Raw genomic sequence first — 22,020 nt, forward strand, 5'->3', positions numbered from 1 at the left:
GACAGCATAACTAGTTAAAATAAAAAATAAAAATACTGTTAGAACATATGCTTATTTTGCTTTGTGGATCAATTAAACAGTTTTGAACAACTACCCAATAAAATGCTATGGGATTCTAACCAGGAGTTAATAATGCTTGGAAAAATCCTAATAGTGCTGGCTATAACCTGCTGGTTTTTATTTTTGATCTGATAACTAGGTTTATCTGTTTAGTTTTGAGGAAAACTTCGCCTTCGAACCCCAGCTGCACAGAGAGAAAAATACTGAGAGAAGGGAATAGAAGAATCTCTCACCATGTTTGCATTCCTGGGCATCCATTTTCAGCCAAAGGTAACCAGAGTTCATTGAGTAACAAGCAACACAAACACACACTAAACTCTAACCCCCGAGGTGCTGTAAGTTGTCAAACAGTTCTCCAGAGAGACACACAACGACCACACTATGAGAAAAAATACACACATCAAAACAATCCAGCTGAGGATTGGCACAGCAGCTCGCCAACAAAAACAAAAGCAAACCTGGAATTGAAAATGACACCAGGAATCCACCTATCACAGGCCAAGAGATGAGGAGGAATCAAGTTGCACAGAACAGCAACACAGTCACTGATGTGAAAGTAAAGGTACAGAAAAAAGACGGGCTGAGTGTATCCAGCCGTTGTCTGAAGGGGTCGTGGTCCGATTCCAAGGCAGCAGCCAATAGGAAATGATCTGAGTGTGTTCTGAGAATTGGGGAGGATAATAAAATCAGCCTTTAATTAGCAAAGCATGACTGTACTAGAACAGCTATAAGTTTGTTGGCCAGTTAGCAAGTTGGTTAAGCATTTCCTTTCAAAAGAAAATAATTATCTCCCTTCTAACAATATTTGATTGTACAAATGAATTTGTCAAAATGAGAGATATAACATTTGATAAAATACATTTTGCTGATTCAGCACCAATGTTGCTCCGGTCTGGTGAAAAAAGGGCCGAGTCAAAAAGTGATTCGATTTACTGGACTACCTACACTCTGCGCCTCATCTACAGTCATGAGATCTTGGGTGATGCAGATTTTATTATTATCATTATTCATTTATTTATTTTTAAGTCTGGCCTGGTGATTTAGATTTCGACTGATCACAGTTTTCATTCTAAGGAGCATAGACATAAAAAAAAACAACCTGTGATGATGTTTGATCTGTCAAACACTGACCAAAGCCGTATACTGAAGCAGCTGACTGATCAATTGAGTGGAGCGTTACCAGCAGCGATTTGAATGTTGCTTTGGTCAGGAAAGAGCTGAGTAGGCCAGATCTGTGTGGACAGCGACTGTATGGAAAGGTTTCCATGTGACGCTCAAAGGGAAATCTTTCAAAATCAGAGGATATGTTTTCTTATAGATCTTATAACCAGTGAACCTCGCCAAAAACAGCCAGATCAGCAACAAAACATTTGCGGTAGACAAATGTTCAGTGCCAAATGTTTTACTGAACAGCAAAGTTGTCACTAACAGAGCTACACAGTGCTGTATGCTCTGCATCACAGTCAGGTTTCAGAGCCCTGAAACCTGATTTCACTCTCTGTAATTTCAGAGAGTGAAATTACAGTATATATTAAGTATAGATCACTTTAGTTCTGCTAGGAACATGGCAAGCACAGGAGAATCCAGAAAAAATGTGGGAATCCTGTGGCTAAATTAAAATATTCACTAACCTCTGTGTCACACAGATTTCCTCTCATATCCCCAAAGACCTGTTGCCCTTGTAATTGTTCTCACTGACTGCAGTTGTTTTTTGGCATGCTACACATGAAACTGATCAGCTGTATGATACACCAGGCAGTCATTATGCATGTAAAAGCTAACGAACTAAGAAGATACCAAATTAAGTGTTTTGGATTTACATTACTTTAAATTTATTTTCTTTTGGCTCCACTCCATAAAAATGATGAGTACTTCCTTTCAAAAGCAAAATGTTGAGTACAAAAAGTGTATCTGGTCTTACAAACCTTCACCTCCAAGATGACTCCTGTTTCCACAGACATAAGCTGCGGTTGAAAGTATTGACTAGCTGCTCCTTTGAAAAAGGTATCACTACATAAAGCTTTTTAGAATTATGTCAGAAATATCCTTTCTGCAACGTCCTCTCAGTTCACTTAGTCGGCTCTATGTAGCATCGACAAAATGGCAAGCGCCATCAGACAAGCATATATAGTGAAGAGGAAGGCCATTTAAAATCAGTAAACATCAGCAATATATCACTTGGTACAAAAATTTAATATTAGCTTTTATATAAACTTTCAATAACTCAATAGCCTGTTTATGGTGTCATTTTATTTATAGTAAAGCCACTCTTTCTCATTTCCGAGCGCTTTCTTCACACCAGCAGATGGATGGGATCTCACACCAACGTTGATGTCGAGAGGCAAGGACAGAAGCCCATTACCACACTAGTCATGTCTCAAGGTTACATTACCTCCCCCTGCCCAAGCAGCCCAACACCTCCGAGAACGCTCAATAGAAACACATAACCAAGCCCGTTTCTGATTCATCGGCTGAAGGTAACCTGGACGTTTATGACATAAAATTAAGTAACATGTAAGACAGTAGGGCTGCAACTAACAATTGATTATTGTAACAATTAATCAAATAAAAAAAAATTATATATGTTTATGAACCCCTGCTCAAACACATGTCCATGAGCAGTGAATGCTTGATACAACAACTAAAAAGTCAAATGATAACGAGCAAACCCTTTTCAACTCGAACATGCCTAACAGCGTGGAACATATATCAGAATAAAGTAACACTATAAAGGCAGCCCCAGACATGGCTATTAACCATGTTTTTAAATACAAGCAGCTTGTCCTAGAGAGCAGAAGTACAATAACTGAGAGGATCTTTCCTAGACCTTCATATGTCATTCAGGGAACAACTAAACGATCTTCATCCAGACCTGAGAGATCATTTCAAGTCAAAGACGGTGAAAAGTCAGGGATGTGCGACAAAGCCAAACCGCTAAGTGATTTGCGGACTTCTTAAAGGGTTGTAAACGTTTTTCTAAAATAAAACATGGATGTGAAATTGCCACTGAAGCATCATGACACCATTGCTGTTCCTCCTGAGCCAAAAGTGAATTAATAGGATGGTTCTGCAAACTGGATTGTATGTCATATTTTTTAAATCATAATGTGAGCTACACATGACTGACAAGTGGTTAAAATATCTGAGTTGACAAGAATAGAAACAAGTTTCCATATGACTAGAGGGATAAATTAGGGTCATTTAGTTTAGATTTAATTGTTAAGCCTGTTGCAATGAAACATTTGTCAATAATTTTAGCTCATTTTGATTATTGTAAAAACAGTTCCATAACGTAGATATAAACCTGAATAAAGTCTAAACACTATTAATGGAAGTACCTATGTGCTGTTCTGCTTCCTGCAGCAAACATTACATAAAAGCAACCAATAATTCTGCAACTGAACATGTATTTGACGCTTTAATCCTCCCTTATTGCCCTCCTGTACTTTTAGTAAAAATACAATTCTGGATATAGGTGGATAATAAGGAAAAAAGCAGCAGAAGAGGTAACAGGAGCATGTAATTAGGTGAAGAGAAGTCTGGTATCTCGCTGTCAGATTTTGTCTCTTTGCTAGTCACAGAGGACAGGCTGTCAGATCAGTGGAGTCAGGCTTCCAGCTGACAGCACATCACGGTGTTGGCAGAAAGATGAGGACAAAGAGCACATATAAAGGCACATGGGAGAGATGTGCTGCCCCATTGGCTTTAAAACTGTACATAAACTCACTACTACCCCTAATTTAAGGAGAGACAACTGTACTGTAGTTACAACTCAAATTTTGCAAAAGAAAAACAGCTCAAATGTTCTCTGGAAGATGTGAGCATATCTGACATGGATACATGAGTATCTTGGATCTCTTTGGAGAACAAATTTTGCACATTCCACAGACTGAACAAAGCGGTGGGCAAAGTCTCCCACTATCAGAGGCAAAATGAGAAATGAAGGTTCAAAAAGTGTTTTTAAATTAACTGCTCTTAAGTGCTGGCACCAATTTGTTCAGCTTCCAATGTTCCAACATTCAGTAAGTTTTCTTAGATCTACTGTTTATCCCATTAGGTAGACTGACTACCTCCAGACAGTAAATTGGACCCTTTAAAACAATTCCTTGTGGTAAACAAAGTTTACGTAGCAACTAATAAAATACAAAAAAAGTACCTGTAATTCTAAACTGCTACTTTTTGCATCTACAAAAACAGTCCTGTAGTGAATAATGACATTTATTATGAATCTATTTATTTATTGTTTTTACTGTTTTTACATCCAAACCAAAAGTTCTTGAGGCAGTCAATGACATACTGATTTTTATAGCTTGACATTTTTTTAAACTGTTTTAGCAGCACTTCCTTAAAAGTTTTTTTTTTTTATCTCAAAGGGTTTTTATACTGGTAAAATAAAGGTAATTCTTTTTTTTTAAATAATAAGATCTTTTCAGGAAGTCTGGCTCACACGGGCTGATGTAGCCAGATTAAACTATAAACTCTACAAACACTTGACGATCACTCCTGAGTCACAGCTGCTACAGACTTTATAACCAACAATACATGCAACAAATCTGCATTCAGACTCTGACAGAATGGAAAACTTCAAATCACCACACAAACACATTCAAGTTGTTCATCAGGTTTTAGCCCACAAATAGATTTCAATTCATGCAAAGACAGTCATTTCCCAAGGATTCCTACCAAAGACCATTAACAGCACAGACAGCAAAGAGAGGAAGGATAATAGAGTATGTATAAGGGTAAAAATGAGAAGAACGTTGGAAGCAGCAGAGGATGAACAGGGATGCTTCCCAGGGGATGGAAGTTTAATCCTGTGCCTGTAATTGCTAACTGACTCCATAACTCCCCAGAGATGCATCACAAACCGAGGAGACATCAGGTTTAACCCAGTAATTTGGCTCTCAACCCTCCACTAGCAAATGAGAAACAGCACATTGCAACTTATCACTGTCCCCAAAGTTTTAGCCAAGCAGCTCTGGCAGTGCTTCTAACCCAACGCAGACAGAAAGAACCAAACAAAAGTGAAGATTAACGCCCCACTGCAGCCACTAAGCAGTGAGTTTTAATTCAGCAGCATGTGCTGTGATAGACAAAAAGAGAGAACACTCTGACTCATGGGTCTTTTATACTCCGCTATGCTGAATTTATTTCAAAAACTTTCAGCTGGGTCGAACCTTGAGAGCACATAGGTTTGGTTTACTGCAGTGCCTGTATTGAAGGTTTAGGTCATCAATTGCTCCAAACCCTAACAATACGAAGTGAGCTCCTCCACATGTGTTGAAAGTAATACCAGAGCTACAGCAGTAAAAATGCCATTTACTCTGGAAATAGGGACAAGCAAAACTAAACATTTTTCTTCAGCATCTGAATCACAAAATGACAATAAACTCAAGGTTCAGAACATTGCTTGTGAAAATCCAAAATCAATTGTGATGGATTGTCACCTTTTATATCATGTTACCCCCTTTTTTTTACTCCAAGAAATAATGTCATAAAAATGCAAGAACACATTTTCAAAGATCAATAAACTTTAAATTCTAATGAACATTTAACACTGCAAGTGGAAGACACTTCAGATATCCAACATAAATAAAAAAAAAACAACAGAAACAACAAATAAAACAAATTATGAAGTCTCTGTAAACAAGTTGAGACCAATGCTCCAGACTGAAGACTTTTGTCTTCCGATCTTTGGTGGAAAGAGAGAAAAGAGAGACAATAATACAAATGGAAATGACCTAGCTTATTTTTAAAAAATCATGCAATTAAATTATTTACACATCACATCAACATTAGAAGGTTAAAATATTATTTCAGCTCACAATATTGTCAAATAAAGGCACTTTTTATAGGCAGAGTTCTAAATGCCTTTAGCTAGGTCTGATTTCTGAGCATTTCAAACATTACAAATTATTAATGTAAACCATAAGGTGTGGTGTTGGTAAGAAAAAGAACTGAAGATGTTTTAGGATGTTTAGTTGAGCTACAGTTTGATAATCAAACACTGAAAGGTTTTCAATATTTAAGGTTACTGCCGTTCGTCACAGCAGCATTAGCTGACCAAGAAATCGGGGAAGTGAAATTTATAGATAGCAAGGACTTTTCATAGCTCACAGACTAGTTTCAAAAACAGACTTTTACTTTAAAATATGAAGGTAAATAATGAAGTTTATGAAACGTGACTCAAGGAAAAAAGCCAGGCATTTTGATTTGTGTCACTGATTTTAACACTGAAGTGTTAACACTTCAAAACTGAAGTGTTAATGTAATTGAGGTTTCTTTCTGTCTAACATCATATTTTCCCATAAAAACACTTCCTTAACAACAGTGTTAGGGAACAACTTTATGTGACATTTAGAAACCATGTGCTTTCAGAGTTTTCTGTTTTGTAACCCATGACATTAATATGCAGACTGTTTTTTTTTTTTTTTTAAGAAAATAGTGGCATGCCACTTGAATCTTTTTACATTTCTTCAGATTACAACCACAGATTTGTATTTTGCCAGAATAATTCAAAACAGACCGACAGAAAGAAGTCTATATCTGGGAAACAGAAATAAAAGGATATGCGGTTTTGTAAACTGTTTTACAAATAAAAGTCTTAAAAAGGGAATCTGCATTTTAATTCAGCCTTCCTGAATCAGAAGCTTGTAGAACTGTTTTTTGATTCAGGTGCAGCTACTTGCCTTTTGCAGAATCTCTATACTAACTTTTTTGCCCAGTTTCCTCAAAGAAAATTGGGCTATTTTAAAATGGCCCAATTTTCTGGGCAAAAACATGCCCAAACATGAGCCTGTTTTGATATAACCCATTCTATTGTGCGTGTGTAGGGTCAGTGTCGTCCTAAAAATGATTTGACCCAATCCCAAGTCTTTTGCAGCCTCCATTTACCATCAATTCTGACTTGCTACATAGCTGCTGATAAACTGCAGCTATGTAGCAAGTCAAGCTTTCTTTCAACACTGGCTTTGTTTCAGCTGCTCTTAAAGGTTGGAACTGCACAGTGCACATATAACAGATGTTTCAGCAATAAATTGTGGGCTGTGAATCTTTGTAGCTCCTCCAAAGCTACTGTGTGCCACCAGACTGGTCCTCTGATTATTTATCTTCTTACAGCACTGAGTGGGAGGTTTTTCTCTGAATAATGCTATGTGAGTTTTGGTGGGTTAATAGTTGTGCCGTGTACAGCACCTACAGATCGACAGATCAGCAGTCATAATGAAAGAAAACACTGCAGTTTGTTGAAACACTTGGTTCCCCAAATACTGCGTGAGTTATAAATACCGTCTCCAACATAAAGCTCAAATATTTGACCTAAACTCTGAATATATAATTTACCTTCTAACACTTCTAACAGTTTCCACCAAATAAGGAACAACCAAGTGAGTAAACAGTGAGTCAGAGGATTGAGATCACAGCAGTTTAACTTTGCCCCAAGCAAGTAATGGTTAACAGTCATGGAGAAAAAATTGTTGATTGGACATATTTCAAAGGTTTTTCAAAGGTAGCAATGCACAGAACAGCACCAAACACAAATGAAGAATGTTCTTTACCCACCATGTGACGTAAGTAATACTGATTTGTCGTAGAATCCTGTTTCATTAAGTAAATCTCTCTGAAGCATTATTTCTTGTAAATGAATGGAGGGGGAAAAACACTTTATAATTATCAAACATCCTACAATAGGATATAGAGAACAGGTTCTAGGACCCTGAATTATAAGGCTATCCCCTGCTTACAGTTTCTGATTGCGTAATGAAGTTTACGTTGGGTAAAAAGTGCACACAGATGAACACTGCAAACACAACACATTGGCCTGTCACACTCCAGCTCATCCATACGCAGATGTAAGGTGGAGCGAAAGGAAGGAAGTGAGCAGAAATGAGCATGAGTGAGAGAAGCGCGAGGAAAGACGAGAAAGTACATGCAGTGCAGAGCGAAAGAGAGCAGGCAGGCTGCTCTTTTCACAGAGTGAGGCACTGCATTGTTAGAGGATGCTGCAGAAATGTCAGCATCCGTGGTTGACAGTGAGCTGGATGGAGGAGTGACAGACTACTATAAGAGAAAGAAAGAGATACCAGGAAGAAACCTGTCTTCAGACACATGGAGATGATTGTGACAGCTCTAGAGCTGCACCATTAGCTACAAACCTAGAGCTGTCACCATACTGACCCCGGTTGAGTTTACTCAGACAGCCCGAGTTGCAGAGGGAGCGGATCGCCCTGGGCTCCCAGCAGCTCCGGCCCTTCATCCCACTCTCTGCAGGCCTGATCCAACTCCACGCTCCCGAGATGCGACGCTGCCCTTGTGCCACTACGTAATCATAGCGAGGGGAGGGCTGAGGCACTGACTTTCCTTTCCCCAGCGTTACAGAATGCACACAAATAAACTCGCACTCAATCACGTACAACGATGTGGGGCCAGTCGCACGCACCCCTTCAGTCCTATGTCCAAAACTGCATTCTCTGCCCACCAGAATCGGACGCACACAATCTGCATACGCTCAATCACAAAGCTCGGCACGTTTACAATTCCCCTTCACATGCTTTTCTGAGTGCAGTGCAGCTTGATGGGGAAGGGAGGGTGGAGGGGAGGGAGAGGAGCTGAGAGGAGATAGGACTCGGCAGCTAGCAATCATCTACGACCAAAACTGGAACACTTTTCTTTCTCTCCGTCACCTCTGTGCATCTTGACAGAACTACCCAACAATCTTAAGAAAGGGAAATGACAAGGGAGGAGTAACAAATACGTTGGTTAAACTAGTGAGAGCTTGTAGAGCAGCTGTAAATGAGGAAAAGATGAAGTCAGAAGAGGGATGGAGGAAGGTCAAACAAAACACACCTCTATAAAATGTCTCTTTGTGCTACTGACCGACGTGTTACTGCAGTGTCGCTATGTCTGATTGTGTTTTCAATGCTGATCATCAGCCACTGATGGCTCAACGAGACATACAAACAGCTGCAATACAGACCACACTGCCTTCAATTTCAGAGTGGATGAAGGTTGTTGCCTCACAATCAGAGCTGAATTACAAATCCCACTGTGCTCCACACCAAGGTCACCTCAGTCAACTGCTGTTCATTTAGCTGAGGGTTGCAGAAAATACACATCAATTCTAAGCAGGATTCATCAGTTAGTTTACAGGGAGTGAACAAGCCCTTTTATTCATTAGTTTAAAACCCATTCATGGAGATTTCCATTATTATTTTTAAAGACCGATCTCTTATCTACATGATTAACCACACTGTATTTAGTTTACATGGGATATATGTTGATGTATTTGCATATCCACAGATTATATGCCTTTCCACGGATCTCTTAGGGTTTTTTTTAATCTGAGCCGTAAGCTACTGTTACACTGTTTCCTTGTCGTGTCCAATGTAAATATGTATTTTAAGTAAGTCTCGATGTGAAAAAATTAAATGTACTTTGTGAGTCTTGGCACATCCCCGGATACGTGTCACTTACTTTTTTTTAGCTTTGCAGTCAAACGGGCTGATGAACACCTGAATACTTTGTATTTGTTTTTGTCATCTCAACAAATTCCTCAAACTATTGTGATCAAATCTAAAAACTTTTGCACATTCCTAAATGGGTACGCCCAATTTTAAAATGCAGAAATTTCATGCTAGTTTCAATATAGGTGCATGTTACAAGAGTCTGATCAAGTTCTGTTAAAGAAATTAGATGGTATATATTTAATTCAGATTAATAAACACAAATCAAACAACCATACAAATTGTTATTTTATCTTGAGAGCAGTATTTTTATTTCTTTCTCTTTTTTGTTGCTTTAGCAAGTTTTATAAAATTTAAATGTCACTACTTTCTTCACACAACGAAAATGCAACAGTCTGAGTTTGTCACATAAAAAAAAAACTAAGTTTGTAAAAATTCTGTAGCAGTTTCTGACAACAGCAAGACCAAGTAACAAGAAAGAGCTGCCTGGGGGTGAGGGTGAGGAGGCAGAGGGGATTCTTCTAAAAGGCACTGAAGCACAAAAGATCTTCTTTAAGGGTTTTACATCTTTGAACTTTAAAAATGGAAAATAGTCATCTTGTGTGATCTATGAAGAAGACTGTTCCATGAAAACCAAGAAAATGCAACATCCTGCTTTAACAGGTCCCAGGGTTGTTTTCAGTTTGATAAAAAAGAATAAATAAATAAATAAATAAATAAATAAATAAATAAATAAATAAATAAATAAATAAATAAATAAATAAATATGTTTAAGATGTATGATATGTAGGCTTTGATTTAGGAATTGGGATCCCATTTTTCCTTCGTTCTCTCTTGGATTCAAAGCCACAATCTTTATTAATGATTTTTTTTATTCCTTTAATGACGCAACTAAAATTTGTTCAAGCTTGTAATCAATCAGTCTGCCTATTTAGAGGATGACAAATAGTCACTGTGCGATTTGGAGATATGGTATGTATCACACTGAAGATTTACTACAGGAAGTGAAGTGGAAAGTTGTCCCAGGAGATTAGAAAGAAAATTTTAGACATGCATATTAAAGGTAAAGGCTACAAGACCGTCTCCAACCAGCTTGATGTTCCTGTGACTACAATTGAATATTATTTAGAGGTTTAAGGTGCACATGACTATCTGGCTTTGGTCGCAGGTCCACTGGATAATATACGTAAGGCTGGAATTTGCCGCAGTGCATACCGATGAGCCACAAAGCTTCTGGGAGAAAGGCCTTTGGTAAGATGAGTCAAAACTAGAGATTTTTGGCAAGGCACATCAGCTCTATGTTCAGAGAAGTTACCAAGAAGATACAATTGTCCCTACTGTGAAATATGGAGGAGGCTTGGCTATGATCTTGTGCTGCTTTGGTGCATCTGCCACAGGGAGTCTTGCATCTGTACAGGGTGTGGTGAAATCTCAAGACGATTAAGGAGTTCTGGAGAGAAATGTGCTGCCTGGTGTCGGAAAGCTTGGTCTTAGTCGCAGGTCATGGGTTTTCCAACAGGATAACAACCCAAAACACATAGCTGAAAAGCACCCAAAAATGTCTAACAGCAAAACATTGAACTATTCTGAACTGACCTGAAACGAGCCCTGATCTAAATCCTGCTGAACGTCTGTGGCAGGAGCTGAAACATGGCGTCCGGAGAGGGCGCCCTTCAAACCTGACACAACTGGAGCAGTTTGTGCACGAGGACTGGGTCACAACACCTGTGGACAGGTTCAGAAGTCTTATTGACAATTGCAAAATTTGTTTAATTGCAATGATTACCTCAAAAGATTGAGCAACAAAAAAATATTAAGTTACAGATATCATCGTTTTTGCCCAGGCCTGTTTCATTAGTTTTTTTTTTAATGATTTTGTTGAAAGAAGTTCAAAAGCAAAGTCTGCTTTTTACTAGATAATTTTCAGTAATTTTTTATTTATTTTTACCTTTGTCACCTTTCGGTTATTTCAATGACCATTGTGGGCGTTTAAGTCATTAACAGAGAGGAACCAACAATTTTATCCATGTGTGCATGTGAGATAGTTTCAGTGAAAATGATTGTGATAAAAGTAAAGCTGTGCTTTTGTAACCAAGTCTCATTTTGATAGACATCTTATTGAGAGAAAGCTGACCAAAGAGCTTGGTGCAAACTTCCTCTTCGTAACATCTCCATTGTTAGAATGATGCACAAGTTGCAGTTTGTGCTAAGTGTATGACGATCTGACCTGACAGAACACCCGTTCTTTGTTCTTGTAATACTCTGTGTACACTGCAGTAGCTATCATTATTTTTATTTAATTATATACGTTGATATTTTTTAAATTAACAAATAACTAAAACACAAGAACGAAAGAGCATGCAGAGCATGCACATTTGATTGATTTCTTTCAAAGTGGCAGCTGTAATGTGTGCCATGGTGTCAGACTGCCTGGCTTCATGTAGCGGGAGAGAGAGTGAGAACAGTCACGATGAGCGTCTTGTGCTTGGTTACTTCTTGCTTGTTGCTCCTTGGTCAGTGTTCATAGTTGAGCGTCATTTACTGTCAGGGCATTGCCTCAATTGCTTGTTTAATGGTGCAGACAGTGGTGGTTTCTGACATGAGCAATATGGGCAAACGCCCAAGGTGTTATCTTTTTAGGGATGGCGCGAGACCACCACGGATCATAGCACAGACATGGAATATTTAATATTGGTAAAATGTATTAAGTATTTAATATCTAGCTGTTTTTATGGGAATATGGATCTTTCAGATCAATTTGAGAAGCAATTTTGATCATATTTTGCATTTTATTGTGTCATGTAGCGCTGGCCACTGGTCTTGGTCTTGACTCGGTCTCGACTTCCCTCAGTCTTGGTCTTGACTTGGTCTCGGATCCTAAAAGTCTTGGTCTTGTCTCGGTCTCGATACACTCTGGTCTTGGTCTTGTCTTGGTCTCAGGTTAGGTGGTCTTAACCACAACACTGGTGTCTTCAGGCGGGACACATGTGACATACATGATCCACAAGCCTCACCAGATATGTCCATGTGACATACATGAAGGATGTAATGTTATGAGAAATATTAGATGAAATAATGCAGTATTGAGATGTTCAGAGTGGCATCAGTGTCTTTAACTTCAGGTAGTTTTAGACTCAAATATTTCTGTTTAAGACGCCATACTTCTTACATTATCAGGATTGAAAGATTGGGTTCATAGATGCATCTAAACTATTCCCACAGTTCATATTCTAAGGCTTTGTTACCGTAACGAGTAAAACTGGCACAGAATTGGTGGAACTTATTTTTTCAAATTCAAGGACTTTCAAGGATTTCAAAGACCTGTAGGAACTCTGATTATAATTTAGCTCTTGATGAAATCATTATGACAGCTCTTTTTTTTTTTTGCTTTTCATGCAAACTAAATCACGTAAGAGTTGAGGCTTTATTAAATATGGTTAATGATACGAAAATGGATTTTGCTTCGTATGAAGTTGAGGTTTATAAAGGCCAAACCACCAGAAAGATGGTTTGGCCATCTAAGAAGAAGACATTATATTTAAAGAATGCAACAGTCTTATTATACCAATTACCGCATTAAGGAGGGAACCGAAAAACACAGAGGCCAGACAGCCTGAAGGCACAGAGCTCATTAAAGCAGCGAGATGGTCTGAGAGCAGAAACTGGAGAAAGAAACCTTTCCAGATGACATTTCAGGGGTCACATTTTAAACTTGACAACATTTAAATCATTAGGCCATGTTACCTTCAGCTGCAGTAGCCATTTAAATGTAGCTAATCTACATAAAGGGACCCAGTTACTTTGCTGTCTCACCTCCTCTGAAGAAACACAAGCTCAAATTTATATAAAAGCTGAAAATATCTTTAAAAAAATAAATAAAATACCTGCCTTTATGTACACCCTCGCTCATGTTCACCACAGATCCTGTGGTGATAATAACCTGCTTTACCAAAAGAATTAAACATAACTGCAAACATTTAGACCGATCCAGTGGCATCCTGCACAGGCCAAGAGGTTTTAGTAATCTTACAGTAGAATTTGACATGAATGAACCCACACAGCAGAGTGAACTACAGCAGACTTTTGATACACGGGGGAAATGAATCATCCAGCTCAATGAGCATATAATGAGCAATGAGTGTGAAAAACAATGTGGAATATGCACGAGTTCTGTAAGTATCTGTTTTTTTTGCCTCTAAATTACATAATGAAGCAGGTAGAAAAAATAAATCTAGTTTTTCCTATTTTCTATTAATCTGTCTTTGTCTTCATGAGTAAAATTACTGTGTAACTGCTGCTTTTGCATTTTCTTCGGTATTATTTGTGGAAAATTTGTAGATTCTCAAACATTTTTGCAGAGTGCATCTAAAGTATCCAAAAGAAAATAAAGAACTAAGATTTCCCTGCTTTTGTCAGCCTTGGATGATTATTTATTCACAAAAATGGTCAAATTATGACATAACCATAACAATGTTGTGAGCTAGCTCTCCTTTAAACAAAACATTTTCTAAAATCAAAAAGCAACAACACTGATATTTAGAGCTTTAAAATGACCCAAAGATCTTTAAAAGCACTTAAGTTCACCGGGAAGACTAAAAACAGAGAAAAATAAAAACAGAGAAATCTGAGGCTCCTTTGTCCTTGCTGATTAACTCACAAAATGTTTAACTAATTTTTGTTTTAATGATCTGCCAAATCAGCATTCTCCATTTCCAAACTTTTCCATGCTGCTGATAAAGCAGAGAAGCTTCAAAGAGAACGAGGAAAGAAAAAATGTGTGTGTATGTGTTTGTGTGTGTGCAAGCAGGGACACAATGGTGGCTTAATAATGAGTGCAGGTTCTATGCAGCATGTAGAGCTCACAGTGTAAACACTTGACCTGCAGGGAGTAATAAACCTTGTAACAGTGAAGGACAGCACAACAAAACACGCACAACTGCAACACAGTCTGAACAAAGCTCTCCTTATGTTTACTGATAGCTTTTATCATTCACATAAACTATTCTTTACTTATTTTACTATATCCCTATAGGTGTTATTCACCATATCTATTTTAATCAGCTTGACAAAGGTTTATCAGGGTAACAAAGCAGAGTAAAGCAACAGCCTGGATCAACTGTAACCCGATTTCTAAACCAGAAGATGAACCAAATGTTATAATCTACACCAGAACTTCTAAATGTTGCAAGAATAAATAATTTATCTATTACACGTACACAACCTTTGGCTAACTTTGTAACACAATAAAACAATACCTTCACTCCCATTGCAGATGGCAATAAGTCAGAAACCAAAACTGAAACAATAAAAATAAAGTTTACCGTAATGCATGTGGCAGAAGTAATCATTGTTTCTCATTAAATATTTGTAGCATAACAGAAAGAAGAGCACATACCCAAAACAAGAATACACCAAGAAACAGACTGAAATGTTGGGAAAGCTGTGTCTTGTGATATCAGGATATTAGAGAAGAGATGGCTATTCTTTCCAGACAGCAGGTTCCTTGGGGAGGGGATATTTACAGAAGAGCCCTTTCAACACGCACGTTAAGGAACAGTTATTTATCTGACACTGCTTGGAAATGGAAAACCCCAGGAAGACGAGAGTAAAGACAGAAGAGGATGAAAGTGAAAAAATATCTACACAAGAGAAGAAAGATTGATGTAGCTTTAAGTTTGAGAGCAATAAAGGCTCATCAGGAACATAGAGCTTAATTAGTTTCAATCGATTACAACATGTATTTTAAGCAAAACTAAAACAGACAACGTAAACAACTAGAGATGAATCGAGGAACTGTCTGATGCGTGGAGACATTCAAATGTCGATTTGACTGAGTGACTGCATAGTCAGCATCACTCGAGTACAAGGCTTTTCTGATCAATGAATACACAACACCTAAGAGATACGAGTTTGTGCCATTTACCCTCCTCTGTGGAGAAATTGTTACTGTAGGAATGAGATTTAGAGTCAGCTATTTTAGTAAAAGTAAGGAATTGAAATTTAAAATTTAATTTAAAAAAAATATTTTCCTATGTAGGTAAGCCAGCTATTCATTTTGGCTTCAAGACGCAAGAGGGTCAGATGACGATCAATTCGCTTCTTCGCCATTTTGCCACACTTTATAACTCTTTCATACCAGAGCTCTTCTGATCCACTTTATTTGGGACGGTGTGAACAATCAGATTAACTCTTGTGCGTCAGAAAATGTGATTGTCTGTTCACATGGAAGTGAACCCTGGTACGGCTACATTACTGTTCTACAAAAACAGTAAAACATCAAAATCTCCCCTCTCTGCAATCATTTTCTGTACAGCTGCATTCAGTTCATGAATATAGACCAACATTGATTGTTTTCTTGTTTTTAAAAACCTGCTTGAAATAAATAAACCAACATGCTAGATTGCTCGCTGCCTTGCCAGCAGTTCATACTGAGCAATTTACCATAAGTTAGCAGATGTTCTAATAGCATGACATTGTCCATGCTCTTTGATCCGCTTTCAAAATGGCACTGTGAAACTGACGCTTTATCAAACCGGTAAGGAGTGAATTTATCTGGAGTTTTCCCTGGCAGATAACAGGAAGGCTAAATGCACTAATGCAAAGTTGATTTGTGTTATTAATAGGAGTTGTAATCTTTTGAAAAAGCTGCTGGATTAGAATAATGACAGTCTTTCAAAAACAATGCAATGCGAGAATCAGACGGTGGTCACAATAAACTTCAAAATATACAGTAGTTGTCTGCATGAGCAAATCACGGTTTTCACATACATCCACGGGAAATTACATCGATAAAGAAAGAAAGGCAAAGTGTGGTTAAAATGTCACCATCATCATGATTTTTGGCAGGAAGACTTCTTGGAGAGCTATTAACGATCTCTGTTTGGCTTCCTTTATGTTTGTTATGTTACAAGACTGAGTCTCACTCTGAGCTCTTTGTCTCCGTCTCACCCGTTCTTAAGAACTGGAGCTGAGGTAGCAAATTGTGCAATGCCAGCACACAATTTTTGTTCCAACAAAAACAAGGGCAAGCCATTGAGTACACAGCAGCAGTACAACTAATTGAAGAAGCTGATAAGAAGCACACCATCTGTCATTTCATAACATCCTCTCAGGGGCTCCAAAAGAAGCCCAGCACAGCACAGCAAGCTCCCCAAGCCAAAAGCATTGTAAAGCAGCTGCAGGTCTATTTAGCATAGGCAAATATTGAACTAAAAAAAAATAAAAAATCTAGGAAAATTTTTCAAAAAGAAACCTACTAATTTTCATCAAAGTGTTGTTGTGAAAACTGCAATAAATAAAGTTATCAAACTGAAAAAAGAGGACAGTCCCAATTGATGGAAAAACAATAAATACTACATATTTCATTGAGCTATTAGTCTCATAATTTTAGTTAAGTGGAAATATTAAAAAATGTAGGTCTAAATTTAATATGATGTGTTTTTTGAAAAGTTAATTTTATAGAATTGCCAATTAAATTACACTGAATCTACCATCTTCACACATAATCCACTGAAAACATTTAAAATACAATTAGACAAGCGAACAGAAACATCAATTCAGCTTTTTACAGTTTCAGGTATACACAAATGCTCAAAGCTGCTCACATTTCATAGCTTAACACAAACAGAGAAAAACTGTGCACTTACTTGAGAGAGATTTCCCCCAGAGACTTCTGATGAAAATATAAATATTTAATATTACAAAACAGGAGAGTTTGACAAAAAAAAATAATAAGAGAAACTCAGAAAGAAATGAACACGGACAAATGCAAAATGGAGCAAACAGCTTACTGAGAGAGAAGGGGGGGAAAAGGAGGAGGCGGGAAAAACCAGAGAGCGAGTGTGAGAGGGCGGTGGGAAGGGAGAGGAAAAGTGGATATGTGGAAGGTTGAAAAAATAAAAAAACAGTCAGGACAAAGAGGGAGGGGTGAGGAGGCTGTGGCGATATGATAAATGAAGTGTGCTTAAACATGAGATGCTAATAAGTTATCTTCTTACATTGTGCTCTGATACTTCTACAGTTTCAGCACCATGGACAGTTCATTATGTTTAACAGCAAAAGGTGAATCACAGAATAGATTTAAGGGGTGGGAGGGGGGGACTGAAGGAAAAGAATAAATCACTGTCATAACCTGGAAATAATTCAAACGGCACTTAACTTGATAAAGTAAGCAGCGTTAGTCTAGGGTAAAAGCAAAAAAAAAGGTCCCCAGACTGCCATGCTGACCATACAATGAAGCCATCAAGCTGGACACACTACGCTCAGGTTATTTCACATCATGCCTTGCCTCAGCTCTGCTGTATATTTCTGAAATTAGTCCAAGATGGAGACCCTTCTTCGAAGAATCAACCAATTTCGACATTTTACTCCAGTCATTTCTAAAACCTCCTCTGTTAGTATAAAAATATGTCAACTGAGGCTATAGATGTGTTTAATCGTGTCAGGCAGGCTTACAAATTCAAGTCACTAGTGGAACAAGTTATTTCAAGGACTGTGATCCCACTTCACATGCAGGCACAAAAACATGGCACGCAGAGGAGGTCAAGTCAAAGTGAGGGGAAACACTGCCCCCTGCTGAGCTAAAGCTTTATGGTTTGGATCATGTTACAATGAGTGAGTACATGGATCAAACTATTCTTAATTATGCAGAAGCTAATGACAAACTTACAGACAGCATCTTTTCTAACAAAATAAGATGAATGCCTAATTAACAAATAAAGTAAGTGCATCAGAAATATTGAACACAACTGTGGGATGCAAGAGATTGAAAATTGCAGCACATCATAAGGCAGAACACAGCTGAAACATGAAAAAATACCACATGATGGCAATGGAACAACAAGCCTGGTAAAGGATATCAATGTCTACCTTTAGCTCCCTCCTGACATCTATCCGCAGTTTACACTCTGCTCACCTGAGGAAATCGATATGAGCTCTTTGTTCCGAAAACAGAGAAGCAACGGTGGGTTAATGAATGCTGACATTCTGGTGCTGATCCATGTCCAACACCACAAACAAAGAAAAAGATGGTCCGACAGAGTCTGAACACACACTTGTTTAGTAATTAATTTTGGTGTTAAGGCAGTACTTCAGTGGCTGTCTGCACAGACGCTCTCCACCAACACTACGTATTCTGTGTAAGCAGTGAAACAAAAGGAAGTAAGGAAAAAGCACAAAGACCTGTGTACAATCTTTCCTCACTGACTCACACCTTATGCAGCGCAACTGCAAAAGTATTCACACCTCTTAAAGTTTTCCACATATGCCAAGAACTTTATGCAGAGGACTAACACAAAGCGGCATAGAAGACAAAAAGTACATGGTTTTCAAATTTTTTTTTTTTTTTACATATTAAGATAATCTTTTTATTCTACTAGAAACATACATTTATCAGGCAGCAAGAAAGAAGACAGAAAGAAAACAACTTCTGTTTGGTAGCACAAATCAACTTCATGAATGTTTATACCTATATGGCTGGAAGAAAAACATTTTTAAAGAAGTTACTAATGAGCACAAAGGACAAAAGTAACTAAGCATTTTAAAATAAGAAAATACCATTAACAATACCAGCCATTTACATTTTTTACTCTGATTAAAACTTCCCTTGTAAGAAGTGCTTCATTTCAAACTGTAGCTAACTAGCTTATTTGGGCGTTCCTGATCATAATGTCAGTGACAGATGCTCTGGCAACCAAATGGTATCCTTGGTTTAAGCATATTTGATGTTTATTATTATTTAATTGAGCTTGATATGTGACCTTCGATTGTAACCAACTTTAGTTAATTAACTACTTGCACAGTGACATACCAGAGAAAACCATCCTGTGACAAATATCATTAAAATAAGCAAAGTGAGCTGTTAAACTACCCAAAACCAACACATAAATCTACAATGACGCACTAAATGAACTCAGTCAATCAATAGCCCAACCTTTTTTAAATATACCAGCATTCCTCTGCAGCATACGTGGGTGAGCTTAAAAAGCACTCACATTCTTGTTCAGTTTATATTTAGTGATCTGACTTTCACACAGAGGCCAGAAGAATATATAGTCTGTCTCACTTTCTGCAGAACCTTTTTACTGTAGACTAAAACCAACTACGAGTTGATGCTGTGTGGTAAAGTCAGAGTAAAGAAAAACACCCAGACTTTTCCCACAGCCTTTGACCAAAGAACTTCCAGCCTAAACAACAATAGGTCCTCTTGGAAAGGAGATTGACTGAATAGAAGCTCAGTTCTCCCAGTGGCATTAGCATACTCCAGTTTGTTTTTCCAGTTTGGTTGTGGAGTCACAGCTGCCCTCTTCTGGCTCACAATGGAACACGAACAACATTAAGCAAAACAGGCACAGTAAAATTAAGAGCTGGATTGAGGACAGCAGAGGACATGGCTGATTGCAGAAGGTAAATGAAATGTATCTATATGTGCCCAGCAAAAATATTCATGCAAACAACATTTCTATGTGCATACTTCAATGCTCAAACTTGGCAGGAGGAGCTTCTGTAAGCACTGTTTTTCAGATGAAGCCATAATATTGATGAATACATTCATTGTACATTGTGCAACCCTACGCTGAACTGAATTTAGGTCTGGGCTTTGACTGAACCATTGTCACATAAATAAGCATTAATTCAAAACAATCTGCTGAAGCTCTGGCTGTCCTGGCCTGGGGTTTGTATGTTCTCTCTATCCATGCACAGAATCTCTCTGGGTACTCCAGCTTCCTCTCAATATTGAATACTCAAATTTTCCCTCAGCTATTACTGTGTGTCTGTATGGTTTTCTGTCCTGTGTGTCTCTGTGTTGCCCTAAGATGGACTAGCGACCTGTTCCCTCATCACTGGAGGTAGGCACCACCCTGCAAGGATGAGCAGGTGTAGAAAATGGATGGATGGATTACAAAAGGCTCTGGAAGCTGATCTAACCTAATGTGTTCGTAGTTCAAACATACCTGTACACACACACTTGTATTTTCAACTGTTGATTTGGGAGGGGAAAAAAAAAATCAGTGTTGACTTGAATCTAAAATTGAATCCTAACAGCTGTCCTTACCAGACTGATCATTCATCATGCGGATGGCTTTAGCTTTAGCCAACTCCAGCGCGGTAACCCATCTCTGCCGCTCTACTTCAGTGCTCGCCTTCAGGTGGTATGTGCGACCGCCGCTGCTCAACACAATGTTGCAGGCGTCCTCTGTGTCGATGTGTGCTGTGGCCAAGTTTATAGTTCCTCGACATGTGTGGGCCATCTCTGCCTGTGTCCTAAAATAAAAAAAAGATTAACAAAGGGTAGGAGATAAATCAAAAACATACAACATAGATGGGCATACTGGTCATGAGAATGAATGAGGAGAGAACAGAATTTCAATTTCAGTCCATCCGTCCAAAAAGGCTGGGATTGCAGCTGGCATTCCTACTGCTACAGGCAGGGCAAGAGGGAGCAAAGTGACAGTAAAACACTGAGTCGCTTCACTGAAGTAGAAGGGAGTAAGAAATATGGAAATGCACACGTTATGAATAGTAAACTTGCATCAGTTTATTTTAATGTCATTTGCGCCGGCTCTCCCTCCTGCTGGTGAGCTGTGGGTATCTGGATATTCTCACGACACCAACTGTGTGCAGTCAGAGGGGCTTTCAAGTCTGCATAACAAGGCCATTGTGCAACTTCAGACCTCTTTACTGAACACAACTGAACAATTAATAAAAATCCAGACAAAAAGAGAACAGAGCATGAGAGGAAGTTAAAACAAGTGAACTGTAACAGAGAGGCAGAATCATAGCAGAACGATAAAAAAAGAGATCAGAACAAAGTAATCAATAGCAACACCAATTGTGTGCACACACTGCAGCAAAACTGATATTTTACCACTGAGACTGACCATCATGTTTCTTGGAAAGAACATTCTCGGATCTTAAATTGCAGCCCTCTTTTGTAAATTAACAACATAAACATGAAAGTGCTGGAACTAACCGGCACTCGAATCTACAAATAATTCACTGCAGGAACAGTAATAACCAGATTCTGTGAACATACTTGATGTTAAACTCTATCTAAAAGCATCTAAATGAGATGGAAAAATTCCACGGCCTTATTCTTATTTTACGATGTTCCGAGGCAATGTGGAATTGAGTCCTGTGGCCTGGCTAATCAAATTTTGCAACAGTATATGGTTATTAAAGCCTCATAAGGAAAGAGACCATCTGGCTTGTTATCAACACACAGTTAAAAAAAAAAATACCAGCATCTGTGATAGTATGAAGGTGGATTCGTCCACATGGCAAATGAGATCTGCACATCTGCGACATCAAAGGAGGAACAGAAAAGACATGAACATTTCCCTTTTGTTAATAAATTAACTATGATCTGTGAAATTATCAACATTTCTCAGAGGTCTCAGTAAGCAACTCGACAGACATTGGAAACATCCTTTGTTGATCTGAAAACAAAGTGTTAGATCACGAGGCTGCATAGTCTCCCCATAACCAAATCACCAAATGT

General features: G+C 38.3%; 1 protein-coding gene across 2 annotated transcripts in view; it reads right to left on the minus strand.

Moving 5' to 3' along the window:
* The window catches only part of osbp2b (oxysterol binding protein 2b), a 48,683-nt gene that overhangs the window by 18,609 nt on the left and 8,054 nt on the right, over positions 1-22,020 (minus strand). Inside the window, exons 2-3 of one of the 2 annotated variants that reach the window (XM_088008865.1) lie at positions 20,575-20,783; positions 11,118-11,246 (exon numbers count right to left, since the gene is read on the minus strand). In XM_088008865.1, the coding sequence (XP_087864991.1) occupies positions 11,118-11,246; positions 20,575-20,783 (338 nt within the window). The remainder of the gene's footprint in view (positions 1-11,117; positions 11,247-20,574; positions 20,784-22,020) is intronic. The other variant, XM_015007908.2, reaches the window with a different exon arrangement.

The sequence above is a fragment of the Poecilia mexicana genome, unplaced genomic scaffold, assembly GCF_051168715.1.
Source record: "Poecilia mexicana isolate PSO_F unplaced genomic scaffold, ASM5116871v1 scaffold_9, whole genome shotgun sequence".
Taxonomy (NCBI): domain Eukaryota; kingdom Metazoa; phylum Chordata; class Actinopteri; order Cyprinodontiformes; family Poeciliidae; genus Poecilia; species Poecilia mexicana.